General features: G+C 35.2%; 1 protein-coding gene across 1 annotated transcript in view; it reads right to left on the bottom strand.

Moving 5' to 3' along the window:
* DCC (DCC netrin 1 receptor) overlaps positions 1-24063 on the bottom strand; it is a 764559-nt gene that overhangs the window by 627084 nt on the left and 113412 nt on the right. Inside the window, exons 3-5 of the mRNA XM_060121767.1 lie at positions 19753-20037; positions 2944-3094; positions 1599-1735 (exon numbers count right to left, since the gene is read on the bottom strand). Coding sequence (XP_059977750.1) covers positions 1599-1735; positions 2944-3094; positions 19753-20037 — 573 coding nt within the window. The remainder of the gene's footprint in view (positions 1-1598; positions 1736-2943; positions 3095-19752; positions 20038-24063) is intronic.

Genomic DNA, 24063 nt, shown 5'->3' on the forward strand with positions numbered 1-24063 from the left:
AAAATAAAATTTTGAAACAAGATAATGCTCAACAATCAAGGCCTGGAGAACATACATACGTGGACTGGAGAACATACATACATGCACAGTAACACACAGAGGAAGATGCCACGAATGTCAAAATATGTGCGTATATGTATGTCTATACACATATTTCTTGGCTAGTTTATCCTCAGAAATCAGTATTTACATACATTTGACTTAGATATCAATGAAGCATTACATGTCTCAATATGTGCATTAATTTGGTATAAAATTAGACCTCAGGCGTTTGCAGTTAGAGGTTTAGCTCTGATCACCACAAATTCTAGCTCGTTCCATAACCACATCTGCCTTACAATCAATCAGTAATACACACTACAAGGTTATTGCTATGGTTGCTGTTCTGTTACTGTACTTTGATGTTACAAATGTGGAAGCTCTTTGTTTCACAAAAAAACTTCCATATAGAATGAGTAAATTAAATTGTTGCCATTTTAAAGTTAGCTGATATTTTAGTTAGAATAATGCTACCTCTAAAACCAAATAATTAGAGTCCTTTGCCTATTCTTAGTTTAATATTTACAGTTTGATCAAAGAACAAACAACTCCATTGCCTCACTCATCGTATATGTTACTACCCTGTGTGCAGATGAAAGCATTTTCTGAATACACTTTAAAGCAAAATGCAAACTTTAAAGCAAAATGGATAGCATAATAATATTATGATATAGGTTAGCAGGTATAATCAGTATACCACACCTTTTCATTCTTACTGAATAACTTCTTAAGAAGCCTATGATTTTACCTGGATTCTTTACATGGTAAAAAGATTTATTCCAGAGGAAAATATTCAAAGACTGATAAACAAGTTTTTGGTTTTGTTACAGGAAAAATCAATTGAGTTTTCAAATGTTAAGGCACTTTCTCTAAACTACATGATTCAAATGAAACTGGCTAAAAGAAACCTGGTGGATAATAAAACATTTTGTTTGACTGAGGAGCTACCGCATATAAGAATTATTTATTTGCAGTGATAACACAGTGACCCTACCTAACTCAATTTAATGAACTTACATTTATTTAAATTAGATTCTTGCTATGCAGGTTTTCTTTAGATGTATTTGATTTTAATGGTTCACTTTCAACATAACATCTATAGCATTTCCATATTAACTGAACAATTTTACCAACACATCTGAGTTTAATGTCAGAAACCCTGTCATCTCAAATGACATTTAACTTTTCTACTCAAGTACCTATTTTTTTATACAATTTCTCTCATTCACTTCTTCATTTATTTCCCCCAGATATTTTGGAACCTCTCATTTGCTATTTACCCCTTTTTTTAGATAATAATTTTTGTTAAGTTTCAGTTATGTAATGGGAATAATTAGACTAAGAGTGATCTATCTGGATTTTAATCAATGAGCGAGTATTCAAATACTACATTTAACCTCTGTGCAATTAATCAACGTAGAGCAAGCATATGTGTGGAGTATTGGGGCTTTGCAATTTCACAATAAACATAGGAAGCGATTTGGTGATAAGCATTTATAGCATCACGGTGATATATTTGGAAGGGTACAATGTAAACTCATCTCAAGCCGTTAACTTACCCAAGACTGTGAGCTCTGCAGAGGCACTAATATTCTCATTCTTATAGGTGACAACACAGGTGTAAGTTCCACTGTCATCATCTGTCACATTGGAGATAAGCAAGTTGCTTCCACCCAATAAAGAATACTTTCTGGACCTGTAAGACAGAAGACATATGACATTAGAGAGTAGATTTACATATATCTATATCAGGCAAGGTATTCAAAGGTTTAATTGAACTCCACAAAAGCTCCATTTATAAAACTGGAGAAAAAACTCTATTTCATGGGAGCTTAATAACACTACATTTATGTTCAAAAATCCCTTCAAGGTAAACCACTCCCTTTGGAATACTGTGTGCTGTGATCAAAGAAATGAAGTAGATTCAACTTGGAACTAATGTTAGTACTGAAAAGAAACTTAAAGATAATTTGGCCCACTTTGGATTTGAGAACCGCCGGTCCAGAGAAGTAATTACCCACAGTGGAAGTCCATGTCCTACGTCCTGACATCCAATTTAGTAATCTTTGTACAAAGTCACATGTCATAGTGCACTGTGCATGCCTGACCATATTCAGAGAACACATCTTCACATGCGGAAGCTCCAACCGGATGTATTGCATATTTCAGTATTCTCAGAAGTATTGTGATACCATACTATGTATTATTGTTATATAAATAAACACTTAGGGTAGATGAAACTTAAAGATAAGCTTATTCCCTATGAACCTATCTTACCACAGAATATAAATGTTCTATTTAGAACACCAGATCTCAAAATCAATGAAATTAATTTCTTAAGTGAAATCTATCATTCTCATCAAAATGTTTCAGACTCAGTATTCCATTCTATTAAGAGTTTACTTCCTAAGTATGCCTTAATATTAGTGTTCAGTAATTTAAAGCCAGCCAAAATTCTGTCTTATCTTGAATATTTGTTATAGCTGGGATGGTGAGAGATATAATCAGAGCTAAAAAAAAAAACAACTGCACAGACCCTATCATGTCTTGCTATACATTCGAATACAGAAAGTTGGTTTCTTAAGAGGTATTTCACTCTTTACACCACTTCTTCAGGATGAGATCCTCCAAAGTATCTTTGCTGAAGCCTCTGTGGTTAGGATCATCTCAAGAGCAACAATGACTTTCTAAATTTCCTTTTAGAATTGATCTCATGGATTTTGACTCTGTTCCCCATTCCTTTATCCCAGTGGGTATGTGTCTTTTATATACTGTCTAATGCCAAGGAATGTGGAAAGAATATTCAATTATTATCAAAAACCCTAGTATTACTAGGTATTTACATCAAATTAGAGTAAGATAAATAGTAACATATACTTCACAAAAGTCCTAAATTTATAATACCTGAGTTGGATGACTTCCTCTCCTCGTAGCCAGGTAAAACTTGGGGGAGGATAGCCAGAAACACAACACTCCAGGATGGCATCTTTTCCTTCAATAGCTACTACATTTGATGGTCTTTGCAGAAAATACAGTTGCCTATGCAGTCCTGGGTCTGTGGAAAAAAGCACAGGGACACATCTTTTATGAAAAATGATGTATCTGGAACTTTTTTTTTTTTCTAACAAGACACTGTGATGAAGAGGAAGGAAAGAAACATGGAAAGATGCCAATGAAACTTATAAAATAGACTCCTAGAAGTTTTTCCATGCCTATTTTCTAGGATTAGGATATTAGAATAGTCTTATCTGTTGTTGACATCACGGTATAAGGCAAAGGGAGAAAGCTTGAGACTACAAGTCACTCATGTGGGCTACAGGCCTTGTTGACTTATTGTCATCAAAGAACAAGACAGTATCAGTACCTTTTTGATATTTTCAGTGTGCCTGCCACTAATATCTATTCCACCTCCTTCTGCTTTGTTTATTGCTTCTGTGGCTTGGGAAGTAAGATTAGAAAAACATGTTAGAATTGTGTTAAAAATCTGTTGTTGGGCTTCCCTGGTGGCTCAGTGGTTGAGAGTCCGCCTGCCGATGCAGGGGACACGGGTTCGTGCCCAGGTCCGGGAAGATCCCACATGCCGCGGAGCGGCTGGGCCCGTGAGCCATGGCCGCTGAGCCTGCGCATCCGGAGCCTGTGCTCCGCAACAGGAGAGGCCACAACAGTGAGAGGCCCGCGTACCGCAAAAGAAAATAAAATAAAATCTGTTGTTTTCAAAATGAAAGTTTCTTTTTTGTTTATAACAAAACGTTGTTTTTTTTATAACAATAAGTTATAAACAGTAAGTTATGAAGGTTTAATTTAGGCTGCTTTCAACTTAATGAGTTAAATGGAATTAGCATGTAATCTTTCATTTTGCAAACTCAAAGCAATCTTGAAGCAAAGAAAATGAGGCAAAGAAATCTTCAAAACCAGGACTGGGGTAGCTGAAGAAATGCCAAAGGAGGTTAGATCTAACTAGGTCCTACTGGGGGCCGTGGGTGATCAGAGAGGAAGAGAGGTGGAAGGAGACCTGGGACACATTTTAACATTGCTGTTAATCTTCCTTGGTTGGACCCAAGTCCACACAGGTTGATCACAGATGAATAAAAGAATTCCAGTTCTCCAGTTAACAGTTGGGAGAGTAACTGTCATCTAAAATACTCTTTGTGAGAAGAAAGAGAAATTCACACTTTCTCAGTCTTGTCACATCTGTTTCTGGTTGATAACAGCAACAAAAATAAATATTCTTCACAATGAAAACATTGAAAGAATTTTCAAAATGTGTTCATCTTTATTAAACCAATATTGTAGATAAAATGTCTCAAAAATTTTTTAAATTGCTGCCAGTTTGTTTAATAACCTTTCCTGAAAGTGACTTTTCAAATCAAATGAAAATGTTTTGAAGGAAAATGAAATCCCTGATGTGGAGAAAAGGGAACTCTCCTGCATTGTTGGTGGGAATGTAAATTGGTGCAGCCACTATGGAGAACAATAAGGTGGTTCCTTAAAAAACTAAAAATAGAGTTGTCATATGATCCAGCAATCTCACTCCTGGGCATACATCCAGACAAAAGTATAATTCAAAAAGATACATTCACCCCTGTGTTTACAGAAGCACTATTCACAATAGCCAAGGCATGGAAAACAACCTAAATTTCCACTGACAGATGAATGGATAAAGAAGATGTGGTACATATATATAATAGAATACTACTCAGCCATAAAGTAGAATGAAAAAATACCATTGCAGCAACATGGATGGACCTAGAGATTATCATACTAAGTGAAGTAAGTCAGACAGAGAAAGACAAATATTATATGATATCACTTATATGTAGAAGCTAAAATATGACACAAATGAACTTATCTAGAAAACAGAAACAGACTCACAGACATAGAGAACAGATTTCTGGTTGCCAAGTGGGAGGGATGGATTGGGAGTTTGGGATTAGCAGATGCAAACTATTATATATAAATGGATAAACAACAAGTCCTGCTGTATAGTACAGGGGACTATATTCAATATCCTGTGATAAACCATAATGGAAAAATATGAAAAATAATGTATATATATGTATAACTGAATCACTTTGCTCTATAGCAGAAATTAACACAGTGTAAATCAACTATACTTCAATAAAATAAATTTAAAAAATAAAGTAAAATCCCAGAAATGGACAGGTTCACAAAATGTGCATTAATAAATAGCTATCTTGGGCTTCCCTGGTGGTGCAGTGGTTGAGAGTCCGCCTGCCAATGCAGGGGACACGGGTTCGTGCCCAGGTCCAGGAAGATCCCACATGCCGCGGAGCGGCTGGGCCCGTGAGCCATGGCCGCTGGGCCTGCGCGTCCGGAGCCTGTGCTCCGCAATGGGAGAGGCCACAACAGTGAGAGGCCCGCGGAATGCAAATAAATAAATAAATAAATAAATAAATAGCTATCTTTATAATGGAGGCCTATTCATCAAATGTTTCAGCTACATATACTGTATAACACTACATTATTATAGAAAACATCAAATAAAACCTATGTAATTTTATCTTCTAGCTATAAGAAAATCTGCCTGGGACCTAAGTGTAATACTACTTATTTATCCATGGAAGAGCCAAAATTTCAACTCAATTATATTTTCTTTTGTCAGAAAATCATGTAACACAAAATGGTTATTTTTTTAAAATATTTTTATATTTTATTTTAATTTACAAAAGATGAATGAATAGTACACAGTTCCCACATACTAGTTTCCCAATCCCCGGCATTGAGTTTCTCCTACTATTAACACCTTACATTAGTGTGGTACATTTGTTACAAAGAATAAAGTGATATTGATACATTATTATTAGCTCAAGTCCAGAGTGTACCTGAAGGTTCACTCTTTGTGTTGTCTAGTTCTATGGATTTTGTCAATGCATAACATCATATATCTAATATTACTGTAGCATATAGAATAGTTCCACCACCCTAAAAAAATCCCGAGCTTCACTTATTCATCTCTTCCCCACCACCTACATCTCAAACTATGAACAATCACTGGTGATTTTACTATTCCTATAGTAGAGCCTTTTCCAGAATATCATATAGTTGGAATTATATAGTATATAGACTTTTCAGATTGATTTATTTCACCTAGCAATTAAGCATTTGGGGTTCCTCCATGTCTTTTTGTAGTTTGATAGCTTATTTATTTTTACTGCTGGGTATTTTTCTATTGTACCAAAGTTTCTTTATTCATTCACCTATTGAAAGACACCTTGATTGCTTCCAGGTTTGGTAACTATGAACAATCTGCTATAAATGTCCATGTGCAGATTTTTTTCTAGACAGAACTTTACAACTTAATTCAGTAAATACCTTGGAGCATGATTACTAGATTATATGGTAAAACTACGTTTATCTTTCTAAGAAACTCCCCAACTCTCTTCCAAAGTGGTTCTGCAATTTTACATTCCTATCAGCAATGCATGAGCGTTCCTGTTGTTCATCCTCATAAGCATTTACCATGGTCATTTTTTTTTTTTTGGTTTTAGCCATATTAATAGATATTCAGTTGAATCTTACAGTTGTTTTAACTTGCAATTTTCCAATGACCTAAGACACTGCGCGCATTTCATATGCTTAGTTTCTATCTATACATCTTGCTTAGGTGTCTGTTAAGACCTTTTGCCAATTTTTAAAATTGGTTTGTTTTCTTACTGTTGAAATTCAAGCATGCGCCATATATTTTGGATACAAGTCCTTTATCCAAATGTGTACTTTGCAAATACTTTCTCAGTCTGTGGCTTGTTATTCTCTTAGCATAGTCTTTTACAGAGCAGAAAGTACTAATTTTCACAGTCCAACTTATTCTCATAACATTATCTTTTACGGAGCAAGAAGTACTAATTTTCCCAAAGTCCAATTTTCATGCATTATTTTATAGGCAATGTATCTAAAACTTCATTGTCAAACCTAAGATCACCTAGCTTTTTCCCTGTATTTTAGAAGTTTTTTCTTAATAGTTTTGTGCTTTATGTTTAAGTCTATCATCCAATTGGAGGTTTCGTGGGGTTTTTTTAATGAAAGGTATAAGGCCTGTGTCTAGATTGGTTAACTATATTTCTGTGGGTCTATTTCTGAGAGCTCTGATTGTTCCATTGATCTATTTCCCTATTATTTTGACAATATAACAATATCTTGACTATTGCAGCTTTATCATGAGTTAACGTCAGTGTGAATCCTCTGACTTCCTTCTTTAGTATTGTATTCACTATTCTGATTCTCTTGTCTTTCCACGTAAATTTTAGAATCAGCTTATTGATATACACAAAATGATAGGATTTTGTCTGTATCTTAAAATATTAATAGTTCAGGCATCACTGGGCTCAGTGCCAGGAAAGAAGCATCTGCTATTTTTAGACAGAGCATATATATTCTAGATTACTTCAGTCTCAACCTAGTCCATTTCAGTTACGTTTATTATCTTTGCTCCTCCATAGACACTGGAACCTGATCATATGTGTCACCCTGATCATACATATGGAAATGTCAGTTTTTGGCAGAGAAATCTGGTTCCATTTCTCCGAAGATATTTCTCTGTAATTATCCAATCTAATAAATTCTAATATTATGGAAGTTCCCCCCAAAAGCTAATGGAAATGGTCTTTAATAGTAAATAGTTCATATGTTTCACAACATTGTGACAGATTCAATATGATCACAAATTGTTTGAGCTCCTTCAGTCCAGAGTTGAGGGTCCACTTTCCTATGATTTAAATCTGGCCTGGCCCCGTGTCTTGCTTTGACCAATAGAATGTGTTGGGAATTATACTGATGAGTTCTGGGCACAAGGCTTCAAGAAGACATACAAGTTTCTGCCATGGGTCTTTATGAAACGACCGTGTTGGTCTAGCCAACTGAAGGACGAGAAGGCACATGGAGGATGACTGAGTTTCGCATATAAAACCAGCACCAACTGACAGACATGAGAGTGAGGCCGTCTTAAACACTCCCACCTCGGTCAAATATGCCTGAGTGACTCAAAGTGAAACCAGCAGAGGAACAGCTCAGATAAACTGCACAACTATAAGAGATAAAAATTTAAGTCACTACATTTTGGAGTGGTTTGTTGTACAGCAATAGATAACTGAAATATACACATGAATGAAAACAAAACAAATCCATCCCAGCTATTTAAAATATTTAAAATACCAAGTAACCTTTTTGGTTGCTGTTATTTTTAGTTTGACTTTTGGTTTCTGTTTTTTTTTTTTTTCCACTATTAGGGTGATTCTGGCTATTTAAAGAAACATGATTAATCTTGATGTATCCCTTATTTTTCTCCATTAAAATGCGTTTTGTTTTTTTTTTAGAAGAACATCAAGAAAATGTATCTAAGTTTTAAAATGGGGAGGACAGAGATACTATTGCCAAGGTTACATTTGTATGATAAAATTGTGGGTAGTTTTTATTTCCATCTTTGGATTTTTCTGTGTTTTCTAAATTTTTTTAATAAGAACGTATTTTTTTAGAGTAAAGAGTTATTTTAAACTCTGGTGTTGCAAAGTGGATGGAAATTATACAAGAAACAAAGAAATTATAAAAGCTAATGACTAAAACACAAGGCAAATATTGAAGAGCAAATGAAAATTCTCCCTCCAGGCTCCATAATAATGTAGATGAAAAAGCCCTGGGGGGAGTGAACTTAAGATTCTAGGTCATGACCTTTGTTGACTAAATTGATTTTAATTGAACTATGATGGAATTAGTAATTATTCATAAAAATAATTTTTGTTCTTGCTACATGGCCACTGATTACTCAGAACCAAATGGAGTTACTCAGCTAATACGAATATGATAAAAAATCCAGTAAAATAATAAACATGATTTCATCAAGGAAATGGCATATAATACCAGTCTGAAATGTTCTATTTCATAAATTTGCGATAGGTACACAAATGGTCATTTTATTTTTATTCTTCAAACTGACATATGTTTCATGTACTTTTATGCATGTGTAATATGTCTTACAATTAAAAGACGGGACAGATATGCAAGGGTAGATTCTAGGAAACATATTTGGCAATAGCTTTAAAATCAAATCAGAAAAAAATGACTTTTCTTCTAATGTAAATTTTTATATTAAAAATTTCAAAAGCAGACCTCTTTCATATGATGCTCACGGAAGTGAATGCACACACACTGTCACAACTATGTTTTCTAAATGGATTATAAGCAGTCATGATTTGCTTGGACTAAAACCCAGTTTAGCTTTTTCCTGTTGGGAGGTAAATGTTAGCCTGATTCTCTGATCTGATCTCATTGTCATGCTAGTAGAGGTAGAGCTAATCCTCCGCACAGACGAAGAGGGTGGTACATACATAAAGAGAAAGCAGTCATTCCAGTGATGCAGATCTTTGACATACACAGATCGCATTAAATTCTAGCAACACCTTATGGCAACATGCTGCTTTTACTTATGCTTTTCTTTCCTTTTTCCTTCCTCCTTTTCTCCTTTCCTCCCTTCCTCCTTCCTTCCTAACTTTTTAAATAGTAAATTGGGCCTACTTTGGTTTAATCTATTATCTAAGTTAGAAAGGACTGATCTACAATCATCAGGAAAATGAATAATAATGTAAACAGTGGATCTCAACCTGTTTGGTCTCAGGAACCATTTGTATTCTTACAAATTATTGAGGTACCCAAAGAGCTTTTGTTTATGTCAGTTATAGCTATAGATAGTTACCATATTAAAAATCAAAACAGAGATTAAAATATTTTTATTAAGTATTCACACCTCACCAAAAATAGTATTTAAAAAAATAACTACACTTTCCAAAATAAAATTATTAGTAGTTCCTTTTATTTCTGTACATTTTTAATGTGTCTTAAAGGAGAATAACTAGATTGTGTCACCTTCTGCATTTACTTTGTTCTGATACGCTGATTTGGATGAATTACATGAAAATAATCTGACCTCAAATAGATATGTAGTTGGAAAAGGGAGGTGTATTTTTAGCAGCCTTTTCAGAGAATTGTAGATTTTATCTTTTAAGACTGCACCAAAACTCAATAAGGAGTTTCCTGAAGGTTAGTTGTACTGTGAAATCTGACACCATATCAATAAACATTTTGTGTTATGTTATATAAAAATCCATTGGTCTATCTTGCATCTTGAAAATATTTTTTGCCCACGCTATTTAGTGACATCAATCAATGGTCATTTGGAATGGTACACTGAATGGGACATATCTTCCAAATGTTGACACATTTCATTATACAGTATCACACAATCTCATTTGTTACTCTCACCACCAATCCCATCAGAAAGGCCTTTTAATATTGCAAAGCTGTCAAGATCCCCGTGGCAGATACAAGATTTCCAAATTTTCTAATTTTGTCTTAAAAGCATGAACTTCATCCTTGTGAGCAAATACTATTTTCCTTGCACTGACTGACTCACTTCGTTCATTTTTGAGAAAATGTCTAACTAGTACTCAAGTCTGAATAGCTACAGTTTTCCTGCTGATGGTCCTTTCAAGTAAAAATGATGTCCCCCCCCAAAAAAAGCAGCTAATTCATCTTGAAACTCAAATGATCACGGAAGCACTTACCCCTCAGAAAACACTGTACTTTGATATCCTTGATGTTTATTTCCCATTTTGACATGCAGAATATTAAAAAGATATGTATTTAAGAATCAATATTTAATAAAATTAATAATTTTTACTGCTTCATCAAAGACATTCTTAGGTCACCATAGTGAAAAAATACCCCCCAAACACATTAGGATTATTGTTAAAATAGGTTTGACCTCACAGATCCCCTGAAATCACCTCGAGAAATGCTAGGAGTTCATAGAACATACTTTGAAGACCTGCTATAGCCACAGTCTCAACAAATTAAGCAGTTTTCTGAGGCATTCAAGAAGCCCATTTCCTTTCAACATGGGAATAATTTTGCATCGTTCAAGTAGAAGTAGAAATTGATAAATTAAATATACCTTTTCTCCTCCTTTTCCTCCTCCTCAACAATCATCATTATTATTTTGCAGTTAGGAAAGCAGTGCAAAACTTAAATATTTCCCACCATTCTCTTTCAGTAATAGGCCATTGCAAGTTAAAAAGCATCTTGGATCGGGCTTCCCTGGTGGCGCAGTGGTTGAGAGTCCGCCTGCCGATGCAGGGGACACGGGCTCGTGCCCCGGTCTGGGAAGATCCCACATGCCGCGGAGCAGCTGGGCCCGTGAGCCATGGCCGCGGAGCCTCGGGAGAGGCAGAACAGTGAGAGGCGCGCGTACCGCACACACACACACACACACACACAAGCATCTTGGATCAATAAACTGACACATTTAACCTACAATTCAGAAGTAAGAACTCAACTATCCTCAGGGCCCATGCACTAAAGAAGCATGGAGAAAGTGCACTAGTGAAAGTGGAGAGAATATTTTCCATTTAAAGACATTTCCTCACCCCACCTCCCCACCGCCAAAAAAAGGTTTCGTTAGACGTTACACTGGCCAAATTTATTGAATCTGTGAGGCCAGCTGGAAGCTAGATTTGACTCTCTGCATTCCCAGGTTTTCCCAAACGCCTCGGGGCCACATAATCTTGCCTTCCTTCATGATCCATGACCAGGTTGAATATATAAATTATGCAACTTGGGATATGTTTCAGAATGAAAGGTAACTCTCTTTATAATTATTCTAGGACATCAAGTGTGACCAGGACTATCTTGTGCAAACTGGAAGGCATTCTTACCCTGCAATGACTTTTTTTTTTTTTTTTTAATGGGGCCATTTTCCTAAACTACTGTTTAGGAACATCAACACTAAACTTAACATGGCAGAATCTAAAGAATAACTGAGGCATAGAGAAATTTAATGATGGACCATTGGCATCTGTGTCAGCAAGAAAAAAAAAAATACTGGTTTTTACAACTTACTGTCTTCCTCAAAATAACTAGTATTTGCTTTTAATTTTTATGCTTTCTGAATGCAAAACCTTTTTCCCTCATTGTATACTCTTGATTTCTTTATTAAATTCCTGCCTCAGTGGAATATCAAACACTTTTCCAATTGGAAATAAAAGGGCACTGCAGGCTACAATGGGATATTCTCTTTGATTTCTTCCCAGGCATAAGAGTTACAAATTAATTTAACTTCACAGAGCCTCTGTCTGTATCCTCAGTTTCAAGCTAACCTACTGTCCACCTGCTGGCTGCTTAGCCATCCCCCATCTAGTTCTGTTTTAGGAAATTCAGCAGGTACCATGTGTTTTCAAACAAAAGTAGGTATCCTAATATGTGCTCTGAGCCAAAAATTCCACAAAACTCCTTCTAAATCTTTTAGAGTGTCTTTCATTAAAAACCAGCCTAATCCACACGGATCACAGGAATCTAAATTTATTTAATGAAAAACAAAATCTCCAACTGGCTGAAAGCCAAGGAGCTTTGAACAGAGAGGAAGAAGGGAGCCATTTCTCAGAAGCTCTAGGATTCTATTACTTTCCTTCCTTGTTTACACCAATTCAGTGCTAAAAATGGCATTCCCTGTCTGTAAATACTCCTACATCTGTTCATATTTCCTCTTTCCTTCTCCATGTACACACACATACTGCTATTTGTAGTTAGAGTTTGGAAGAAGAAAGGGAGTGTCTATTCCTATCATTGGCATGTGGTTATATCCCTTCTGTCTCACAGGCAAATTTTGAGTCTATCAGTTTCATTTTACAGCAGATCTGAAGGAAGTGATTTTTCTTTTACAGAATGATTTTTTTTTTAAATTTTACAGCTGACAGTAGAATCCCAGAAAACAAATGTTGCCATTATGCTGTGTCAAAGTTAGTTTAGGGAACCTAGAAATCTTCATAATTTATATAAATGTATAAAGCAGCACTTATAACTTTCCAGAAAAGTAATGGACTTGTTATTCTCTCATTTTTGATGAAGAACCAAAAGTATTCAAAATACTTCCTCTTTGGCCAATGTTGAATAAATGAAGTTGTGCCCATAACTCTTGACTAAACATGTCTTCTTTTATGCTCGAGGAATAAACTGATGTCCAATAGGACCAAAGAAGAAAGTTCTACCAGTTCTTTCATTAATTTTTGTGACTTTTGCACTCATAGGTTATGGGTTTTGCTTCCACACACCCTTGGAGAAACCCTCTTGTTTGTGTATGAAACAGGGAAGAATACCTGACCCTTCCGTCACCCACCCAGGGCTGCTTAATGTCACATTCCTAGGAAATGCAGAACTGACCATACGTCAGCCCAGGAGACTCAGGAAAAGACAAGCTCTCTCCTTTTCAAGAAATGTTTATTCCTCCTTGTGGAGGGCAATCTCAAGCATATTGTGTGAAATAGCAAATTTCATTGAGGGAATGAAATTTAAGATTAGATAGTATAATCAATATCTAAACTCACTAAAGGTCGAGGATGAACATAGATAAACTAGTGGATTTGGTGAAGGAGAGACCACTGGTGACATTAGAATGATAGACTTGGCAACAAAAATGTCACAGATCTCCCAGTATTCCAAGTACTTTCAACTTGGAATCCTGGACCTTGTTGATCACCCCCAAAATAGCACTGGGAGATGAAGATTTATTCTTAGCAAATTCAAAAAGCAAACAGACGTTGTCTACGTGTTGTCTTACATATCCACGGTAAATCAGCTTAGATTTGCTAACATATGAGACTTTGTTGCATTTAAATGGGATTTCATCAACTCTGTGTGAAGCACTGGTTATCTCAGTTATCTTGCATTGGCTAAAAGACCTAACTTACAATAACTAATTCATATAATATAACATGCTTGTCCACTGGTTTCTGTGCTCTGCCCAGCTCAGGCTCCCCAGAAAGGCTGGATAAAGTTATCATATGAGGGGAGGGGGGCAAATCATGACATGGAACTTGGTCAGTTCACTGCCTGGGCAGTCAACTGATACAATAAAAAGTATTAAATCTTCTTTTGGTCTGCTTTCTATGACAATATAAACTGACTTTAATTTTTTAAAAAATATATAAATGTAAACGTCTCCTATTTTATGAGATTGATTTTTGACCTTTAATTGTTGTATTTTAGCATGGCCTCATGGTTTTGAAAAATTAGAATTAGAATTTGTCTAGCAAACTTCTACCCTTAAACATTACACTTAGGCAGAATTGTGGATGAATGTGGATAAAATAATAAAAGAGATCCTTGGTAGTGAGATTTGGAAAGGCTGATCTAGTCCAACTTCTAAACAGCTAAGGAAACTAAGGATTTTAGAGGATTAAAAGAATCGGCAATGACTAACAAAGATGAGATATTAAGAAGTCTTATTTACTGGCTAACTCTTATTTCTAAGCCAGTGTCTGTTGTGATACATCATATAGCCAAAGAAATGATGTTGACAGAGAGGTAAGGGTGAAAATCACGTATCAATGAGTTACTACAAAGGAAATAGTTGCAGGATACTCTGACTTCTAACAGATGTGAAAAGGAAATGAAGAAAATAAAGAGTACTATGGACAAATAGCACAAAACATGTAATTAACTACCACTAGGTCAATGAATACTTCGATATCCAGAATCAAAGTCAGGTAACTTAATAAAAGAAAAATAATCTTGATATGAGAATCAAAATCTCTAGAAGTGGAATTTCTAAGATGCTAAACTATGATAGTTACTAAGGACTTAGCAATTCTAGGCATTATACTTGGCCCAAAAAATTGCAGCCTCATAACCACCCTATGAAATTGTATGAAATTACACTCTACATTTTGCAAGGTTAATAAATTAAGACTTAGATTAAGTAATTTGCTCTAATTGCACAACTTGCAAGCGGTGAAATTGAGATTTGTACTTTGGTATCAGACTCCGTGCTTTTCACACTTTTATCATAATAATAGTTCCAACTGCAAATTTTAAATATTAATTAACTGATCAATATGAACCAAATCCATGGTTGGTCATGGTAATATGTCTGTTACTTTATTCTTTTCTAAGTATAGATAAGAGAGAAGCAGAAGAAATCATTTTATCCAACTTGGATCTATGAAAGACAAGTGTGCCCTGTTTATAGCATGGCACAGGAAATAGTTTTAGTCAAAACTAGCCTAAAGAAGGAAAGCAAACTATGGGAAAATCCTTCAAAGCAGAGAAAAACATTAAGTAGAATACAAAACTATCAGGTAATACAGTAATGTGATTTGCTCTTCACTTCCCTGTTTCTGTTTTTCTGAGTGTGTTTTATGCCATTGAATCCACTGTTCAAAAACCTTTAAGGATCTCCGATCACGAATAAAGTGAATAGAATCAAGTCTAAATTCCTAGACATGGGACTCAAGGTTCTCCATAAGGCAGGTTCAGCTTCTAACTCCAGATTGATCACCTGCTATTATTATTCTACAAATGGTTATCTCCTGATGACCTACAAAAGTAATCTCTCTGAAGACTTTGCAAATCTTCTACCTAGAATTGATGTATCCCTTGTCTGTGTTGATTTGGAACTAGAGATATTTACCTAAATTTACCATTCCCTGCCTTATATTAGTCATATGGCTCTGAATTAACTGTCTGGCTCGATGGTAAATTTCAAAACAAAGAATGTGTCTTCTTTGTTTTCCTCTACAGATTATTATTCTGTAGAAATTATACAAATAAATGGTAGGAAAGTGTAATTAGCTTTGAAATATAAGTAATATTTAGTCAAACTAAAAAGTTTAATGCAGCCATTGGTTAATAATAAATTCTTAGAGATGAACATATTCTGAAACTCTTTTAAAACCAAAAAACACAGTTTTCCTTTTAAATAATATGCCTTTGGGGATGGTTTCTATTAAAATTTATTCCAATAAAAAATAAATATTATAGAGAAAAATCATTCAAAATATATTTTAGTCCAACTTATTCCATTAAAAGCCAATGTCTCTAATTACATAGATATTTAGTTCAAGTCTATCCATGATCCAGAATCATCTAATTATAGTTAAACGAATGAACAACAGATTGAATTACCAATTGATCAATTCAATTAGGCCATTAAGAAAACTGAAATCAGAGTTCCAGTGTATGGGCCAGTTATTTTAGTCAACCTAGTGCCCAAAGCAGATTTATAATTCATCAATTCAGTCTACTGTTTGGCACTCAGACATGATGAGATCTGAATAAAGTGGACCTGACGATCACTATGGCTGTTTCAATCCCTGCTACATTCTCCATCACAGACAATGAGGCATTTTAAACCATCTCAACTCTTAGTGTTTTGTTATCAATATTTCAAAAAAAAAATCCTTTATAATAATTTAATAGTAACTTACTCTGTTAAAAATATATAATTCCCCATAATTTTGTCTTCAAATATTAATCAACAAATTAGTTACCAATTTTCCTACCTTTTAATGAAACAAATAATTATCCATTTAATCTTGAAAATATACAATGTTACGAGAAAAATCTCTTTTAAAAATTTGTAATTTAATTTGAGCACAATAACACCACTACCCTGCTCCTAATCTCAGGAAGAGTGCCACTACCTAGCTTCATCTGAGCGTGGACTCCATTCCCTGCCTCTTGAGGCACATCTGATATGTCTCCAAGACCTGTCCTTACTATCTCCCCACCCATCTTCATTTCTGAATCCTTTCTGATACCACTTTAGTAGCAGCTTTTGATCACTTCTCTCCAGAATTAATGCTCTACATTCTACCGTATCTTTCTTCCTTTAGTTTATCGTCCTTGCTTCCAAGTTCTCCTCCTTCAACACTTCCTATGCCCTATGACCTAGTTAAACAGAATGCGTGCCATTCCTCTGAATGTGTGCAGTTCCTCTGAAGAGCTCTTATCTCTATTTTCTCTGTGTTTTGCTGATGCGGTTCTTTCCTCCTGGTGTAGTCTTCTCTTGGCCTAGCTACTACTTGTTCTTCAAGACTGGCACATTGTTTTTCTCTCTTACGTAAGGGGATGACACTCTGTATTTCTTCTTTCAAAGAACGGTCTACTTGCTTTATCTATTTCACCCACTAGACAACCGTTTGCGGGGGCATTATCTTTCAACTTCGTATTCCTAGTAACCTGTGTGACGACAGGTACATAAGATTCACTCAAAAGCTTGTTGAGTAAACTGCAACTGCTTGCTGGAAGACAGCATTTCCAAACAACTATTTGATTCTTAAAATCTGAATTTAATAAATCTCTGTTACTTGGTGATATTAGACACCTGATACATAAAAGTGGCAACCTGAAATGTATTCTACATAAACTTGAATAAGGGCATCAAATTACATATTATTTAGAAATGGATAACTCTCCACACATATGCACACAAATGAAAATACTCTCTTTATGAACTGTGGTAAAAACAAGTCTTGAACAAAGTTGCAGAACTTCAAATTGGCATTTATGTTTCAAACTAAACAGAAAATAGATAAGTTCATCAGTCAACATGACATTTAAATGGCCATGGAAGAATGTATTTTTTTTAAAGAGTGGTAACCATATACGTACCACTTTAATGCTTCTAAGTCATGTTAATAATATGATGGATTTCTATTTTAACTGTGTCTATCTTACCCTATTAAATACATGTTACAATAGAGAAAGGGCAATATACCTGTGTAATTATGACTTCCTCAAACTGGTACTTATAGAAAGTGGAAATTGATTCAGAAAGGATTAGCACAATTTTAAAAATGAGGAAACACTAAATGGCAACTAAAAGAATTTTGTACTTGTTGTGGATTTGTGAATTTGACCTCTAAACCAGTTTGCAAACTCTGGGATAAATGGGACAAACATGGTCTTCCAGCAAGGTCCTTTATGTGGTCAACAATATACAATACAGGATTAATCAAGTATGCTAATAATGTGTGTGTGTTTATTACCTTAGCTCATAACTCCTTTGTGAAGTTTATACTTGACTTCATAGAACTTTGAGAAAAATTCTCATTAGATGTAGTGATTTAAAAAAAAAATACGAGTTTTCATTCAGGTAAGTAATACCCACACACCTCCAAAGTACAACGACATATTCTTGATTTTAGCCAAATTAACAATATGAAATTTGGCTTTAAATAAATCTCCACGGATTACAATGCAAATGTGTTTTGCAAGGTGAAGAAATGAATGTAAATGGTGATTTGATGATTATGTCTCTGTGCCTTTCAAATGTTTCCATTTCATATTTAATATTTAATTAGTCCAACTTTATCCCTTAATACCACTGGAAAACAGACTTTTCGGTCCTATTAACATAGTCAAACATATTCTTGCCAATTTTCTACGTGGCTTACCTGGGCTTCGCATCTGATTGACTCAGATGCATTATTAAGGGTATGTGAATATAAATATTTAAAATTTTTGTGTATCTAATGGATGCATAAATAAATGCATGTACGTGTTGGGAATAAATGCTGCATTTGCATCTGTCACTGCCTAGAGGATGGAAGGCAACAGTGTCACTGATGGTTATTGACACATTTAAGTCAGTATCCCTGTGACAAACAGAGGAGAGAATACACAAAAGGGTTAGAAGCGGTTTTAGAGATGTCCTAAATTGAGGTCTCTGGAAACTTTCAATCACATTGCCAGTCTGCATTTGGAATGACTTGGGGATGTTACCCTCTACCTAGCAGAAGGACTTCTGACCACTACATACAGAATGTGGAGACAAGAGCCAACGCCAGTGCTTTGACAGCGAGTCTGTTACAATTACTCAAGTGCTGCCTTCTTTGTGATTCTCACAAATGAGTCTAAATAAACCCTACAAGTAAAATTAAATGAGAAAGTATTGATAGATATTACATAGATATAACATAGTAGCAGTTATTGGAAGAGATCTTAGAAAATATCCATTCTAACCTCTGATTATTTAGGAGAGAAAAATGAGGCCAGAGTCTTAGAGATTTTCCAGGGAAGAGAAAGGGAGATAACAGATGGAAAGAAACATTTCCCTTATCATAGTATCCATCACACTTTATCGTAATTACTTGTATGTCCATGTTCACCCAGAATTCTATATAAGCCAGGCTCTGTGTCAGTCTCAGTCATTGCTGTATCCCTAGTACTCAGCACAATGCTTCACAGAAATGAGTGTATGAATGGATAAGCAAATGAATGTTCAGTATTAAGCTGGGGAAGTCTCTTAACCTTGCTAAGCCTCACCTTCATCCTCTGAAAATGGGGATAACAATAACTACCTCTTAGACTATTACCAGAGGAGAATCAAATAACATAAAAATGTTTATTTTAGCAATGGGCTTTGCACAAAGAAGCACTCATTAACTATTAATGGAATGAGTGAGTGAATGAAGCCAAACAAGGAAAATACCAAACAAGGTTAAATACTCTTAACCTTGCTAAGCCTCACCTTCATCCTCTGAAAATGGAGATAACAATAACTACCTCTTAGACTACTACCAGAGGAGAATCAAATAACATAAAAATGTTTAGCAATGGGCTTTGCACAAAGCAGCACTCATGAACTATTAATGGAATGAGTGAGTGAATGAAGCCAAACATAAGGAAAATACCTGTTTCTGTTGTACCAGAAAGTTCAACTACAAACCATGGAGAGACAAGAAAAGCTTTTGGCATACCCTCATCTAATGGTTCATTTAGAAAAGAAGAAAAATATATAAAACTAAACGCAATACACAATACAGAACTTAAAAACATCTACTAAATATGTGTTAAAGGAAAACTTGCTCAAACAACTCTAGAAAATATAATTCTGAAGAGAATAAAGAGCACTGATCTTATCAGCAATACCTGATAAGATTCTCACTTCTGCTTCATTTCCTGTTCTTGAGCTGGCTGGATTCCGGGCTAAGCATCGATAGATTCCAATGTCTCCCAGTTGAAGTCTACTGATTTGCAAGGCTCCAGAGGGCAAGACCACCACGCGGGAGTCGCCCGGGATGGGAGTCAGGTCTTGTTGGTTTTTCTGCCAGTGTATGGTTGGCATGGGCTCCCCAATGACTTCACATTTGAGTAGCACTGTGTCGCCCATGAAGGCAGTGACAGATTCTGTCTGGGAGAGGAACCTCAGTGGTCCTAGGATAAACACAAAGAACAAAGGGTAAATCTTTCAGAGGAGGCACAGGAGTCACCAAATAAAAAATCACACCTGTATTCTTTTTAGAAAATTGTATTCTATAAAGCATCTTCTCAAAATACATCTCGTTTGCTCTCCACGTTTTACCACATTACGTCTGGGCCAACAGTAGTTTCCGTGACTGAAAAATGATAAAGATGTTGCCATTAACCTCTAGAAGCTAACTGTTTTGTTTTTATTGGGTAATAAAACAGCCTTATAAAACAAACAAAGCAGGCAAGATCATCCTAATTTTATACATGAGGGAATTGAGGTTCAGAGAAGTGAAATTCCACATGCATTCACACAGTTACTACAATGTAATCCTGCCAAGGAGACCTGGTTCTTCCAAATTCTCATCCTATGCTCTTACTGTTAGCCAACTTTGGACAAAGGACTATGAAGTTATGGGGATTTATGAAGGACTGGCCATATGACATAACCCAGTGCAGTTTCAAGAAAGATGAGTCTTGAAATTATAGTAAAAAAGAACAATCTTTCATGGGCTGACTCCTTAAGGTAAATGACCATCAGTATTCGCCAGTTATAGCTGTGGTGAAATGAAAAAATGCTTAAGTTGGAATTAGACCAGTTTGTGTTTCTAGTCTGGCTGGGCCACCTACTCTGTGTGAGTCCTTTGGTAACTTGTTTCATTTCTTTGGTCTATAAAATGGGATAGTAGCGAATTCAACAAATACAACTACTGTGATGTTCATTTGAAATAACATGTAAAACAGATGCATCCATATGGATGATTAAGCAAAGGTAGGGGAAAATGAAAAGACAAAAGAATAAATAAACCGGCTATCACTGAGCATGAAGGATGGTGAGAGAGAAGCCTCCTCCATCATGATGCTGTATATGAGAAGGGTAGAAGGTATCTGGAGCCTGCCCTCTTGAACCCCCTTTTATGAACAGATGGATATCTGTGACCCTAGTTCTTTGACCGTGAAAACATTTTTTGCGATTACAAACAAACATATTTGAATGAATTATGTCACCACTGATGGATCACTGGCAATTTTACTTTCTAGAGTTAATCCAATTAACTAATTTTAATTTCTTGATTTGTGTTCTATTCATCACAGTTATATTCCAATATTTTAATTTTACTGGAATTGGTTTCCCTGTATGTGCATTTCACAATCAAATTTCATTCATTCATCAGTTTGGGTTTCATGTCAAGTTTTTCTGATCATATTTGCATTACTGCGATTTTTATTTTATAGATCTATTATAAGTAGGTCAAAGTTTCCTAGGTCTCAGTTTAAATTTTGTCAGGAAACTTTCTACCAGTATTTAGTCAATAACAAATTCTGATGTGTTCAGCTTTAACTACTGTTAGGTTTATTTGGGGTCCATTAATTCTCACAAACCTAACTTTCCCTATAATCTGATAAAAATTTTGCTGGAGTGAAAAGGGCAATGGCAAAATGACCTAGGTTAAAACATCATAATTTAATATGAGAGACAATCAGAAATGCTGTGGAGAAGTCTCATATCCTAGGCTAAGGTAGCATTTCATGTCCCTTTCAGGGATTAGTCTTTTGAGCCACAGGGTAACTGAATCTATGAAAAAGGAAACTACATCAGTATCACATACGGAATAGATTTAAGTTGCCAAAGATGGTCTACCACTCACTACCACCACACTCATAAACAGACCTACAGATCTGGAGATGTGGCACCATGGTTTAGCAAGGACAATTGATTCTAGACCAAAGAGAAATATGAATTTTGATGCATGTGTTAATTTATCAATGGAAATATATCCTACACTTAGGTATTAAAATTACTCATCTGGAATCCAGATCCATGGAGCTATCTGTCTCAACAGTACAGATGTGTCTACAGTGGGAGCAAACCACATGCCTAGTTTTATTCTTCTCATTTAGTTAACTGGAAATAATCTATAACTATGCTGGATCCACCACTGAATGAAGAGCAAAAGGAATCCATTAACTTGTGCCCTAGCTCATTGTTCAAAGTCCAATTTCCAGGCTGTCTGTAGCGTATAATCTTGAGTGTATTCAAAAGAAGCCACATTAATCTACTACTGATTGGCTTTGGTATGGATTTAAAGCATATACTTGAACAGCGAATGGTTTATATATACTACACAAGGAAAATCTGCAATGAGCAGTGTCCAGATGTTGTGACGGTTATGTATGTCAAGATATTTTTCAAATACGTTTCTGACTTGTTTCCTTAATAGCTTTCTTCTTGGTCTTCACATCCCTACCATTTTATTTTATAGTTAAGGAAACACCGTTGGGAGTAATTTACCCACACATACAAGTTATACATTTTACACAAAGGAGGTAAGAATAAAATATTTTTGATAAGTTGATAAAATATCTGGATACTTCTATATATTCAGATATATGGTCCTGTACAAGTTACATACACTGGATAAAATTCTAAATATGTATTTTACATTTGAATGTCTGTGGTATTCACAAAATTCACCTAAAGAGTTCCAGAGCATAGAATAAAACATAAAATGAAAGAGTAATTCAAATTAACAGTTGGTTGTATCAACAGTTGTTGATACTCAACAGTTGGTTCCTTTATATAAACTTCATCTAGCTGGAAGAATCATAGATGAGGCATGAGATTATATATTAATATAATTGGGCTTAATGGAGTTGGCTATTGTTCCACATGCTTAATCACTATGGTTATTTTAGATTTTAATAAACAGGGGGTTGGAATTACCGCTTAAAATTTAATGATGCGATGTTTGAAAACTTCAAATAGTTGATTATTTGATATAGTGAGAAATTATAAACATGATTTGTAGCTTTTTCTTTGTGTCTCTACAAAGGAAACTCCAAGCATCAAAAAGAAATTCTAGGTTTACGAGGTTCTATACGGCTTGAATTAATGCTTCCAGTATTGTGCTGTCTTTGATCACTCTCATCTCGTGGTCGTGCAACAAACCAGCAACAGTATTAAAAGAAGAAGTTATAGGCTATCAACTTAGTACTATATTTTCAAGGCAGAGTATGAGCACCTACGTATGAACATTAAACTCACTATAACTCATAAGAACGTAATACAGTGTTTTCATAAGAGTCATTTAAGGCTCTAATGCAATACAAAGATACACGTATAATTTTAACGAGATCTTCATGAAAAACAGCTACCCGCTCATCAAGAGCCTGCTCATGGAAAAAGCCTGGTTCAACTCATTAGATCACATTTGATAGACTGTAATCATAACACGAATGGTATTCCTATCACTACTCTTTTCTTACCTAAATCCATTCTAAACATAGTCAAAAGAGGAGCGTTTCTAAATCACCAAAGTTTTTTTTGTTTTTTTTTCACTCAAGAAACTCTAACATTCCATTTTCTAATATTGTCTCATACCCTAAATCCTGGTACTCAAGAATCTAATACAGTGTTCCTTCCAGGCTCATCTTCCACAATTCCTACGAAAGAATTCTTGGATTTACTGAACAGGTCTATACCTGGCTCCCTCTTGATCGTATTTCTCATGAAATTTCCTCTTAAGAAGTATACCTTCTCCCCTAACATCTCCCTATCAAATCTGTCATCATTCTTAAAGTACTAAGTCAAAAAAATCCTCTTTTCCTTAGTCTTACTTACCAGAAATCATCTCTTAATCTTTTGAATTTTTACAGAACTTATAACTTAAGATAGAATGACATAGTTGACTGTATAAATAAAAGGCTGACAAGTGTTTATATGTTTGTATATGTGTTTTTTCAGTCCACAGAATATATCAAATATCTACTGAAAGAAAAAAACACAAATGTTTACTGAGGTTCCATGTCTAAGTAGACTATTACAAGCATGAAAATTTTGATAACTGCATTTGAGTGTTGGTGTATCACTTTCTAACATACTCTGTGGCAGTTTAGGATGGTGAATAACACACCTGGGTGCAAGATTACCTTGGCCTTTTTTTTTTTTTTTTTTTACAGAATAGAGACGTTCAAGGCCACCATAAAACCATA

This window comes from Lagenorhynchus albirostris, chromosome 14 (assembly GCF_949774975.1).
Source record: "Lagenorhynchus albirostris chromosome 14, mLagAlb1.1, whole genome shotgun sequence".
In the NCBI taxonomy this organism is placed as follows: domain Eukaryota; kingdom Metazoa; phylum Chordata; class Mammalia; order Artiodactyla; family Delphinidae; genus Lagenorhynchus; species Lagenorhynchus albirostris.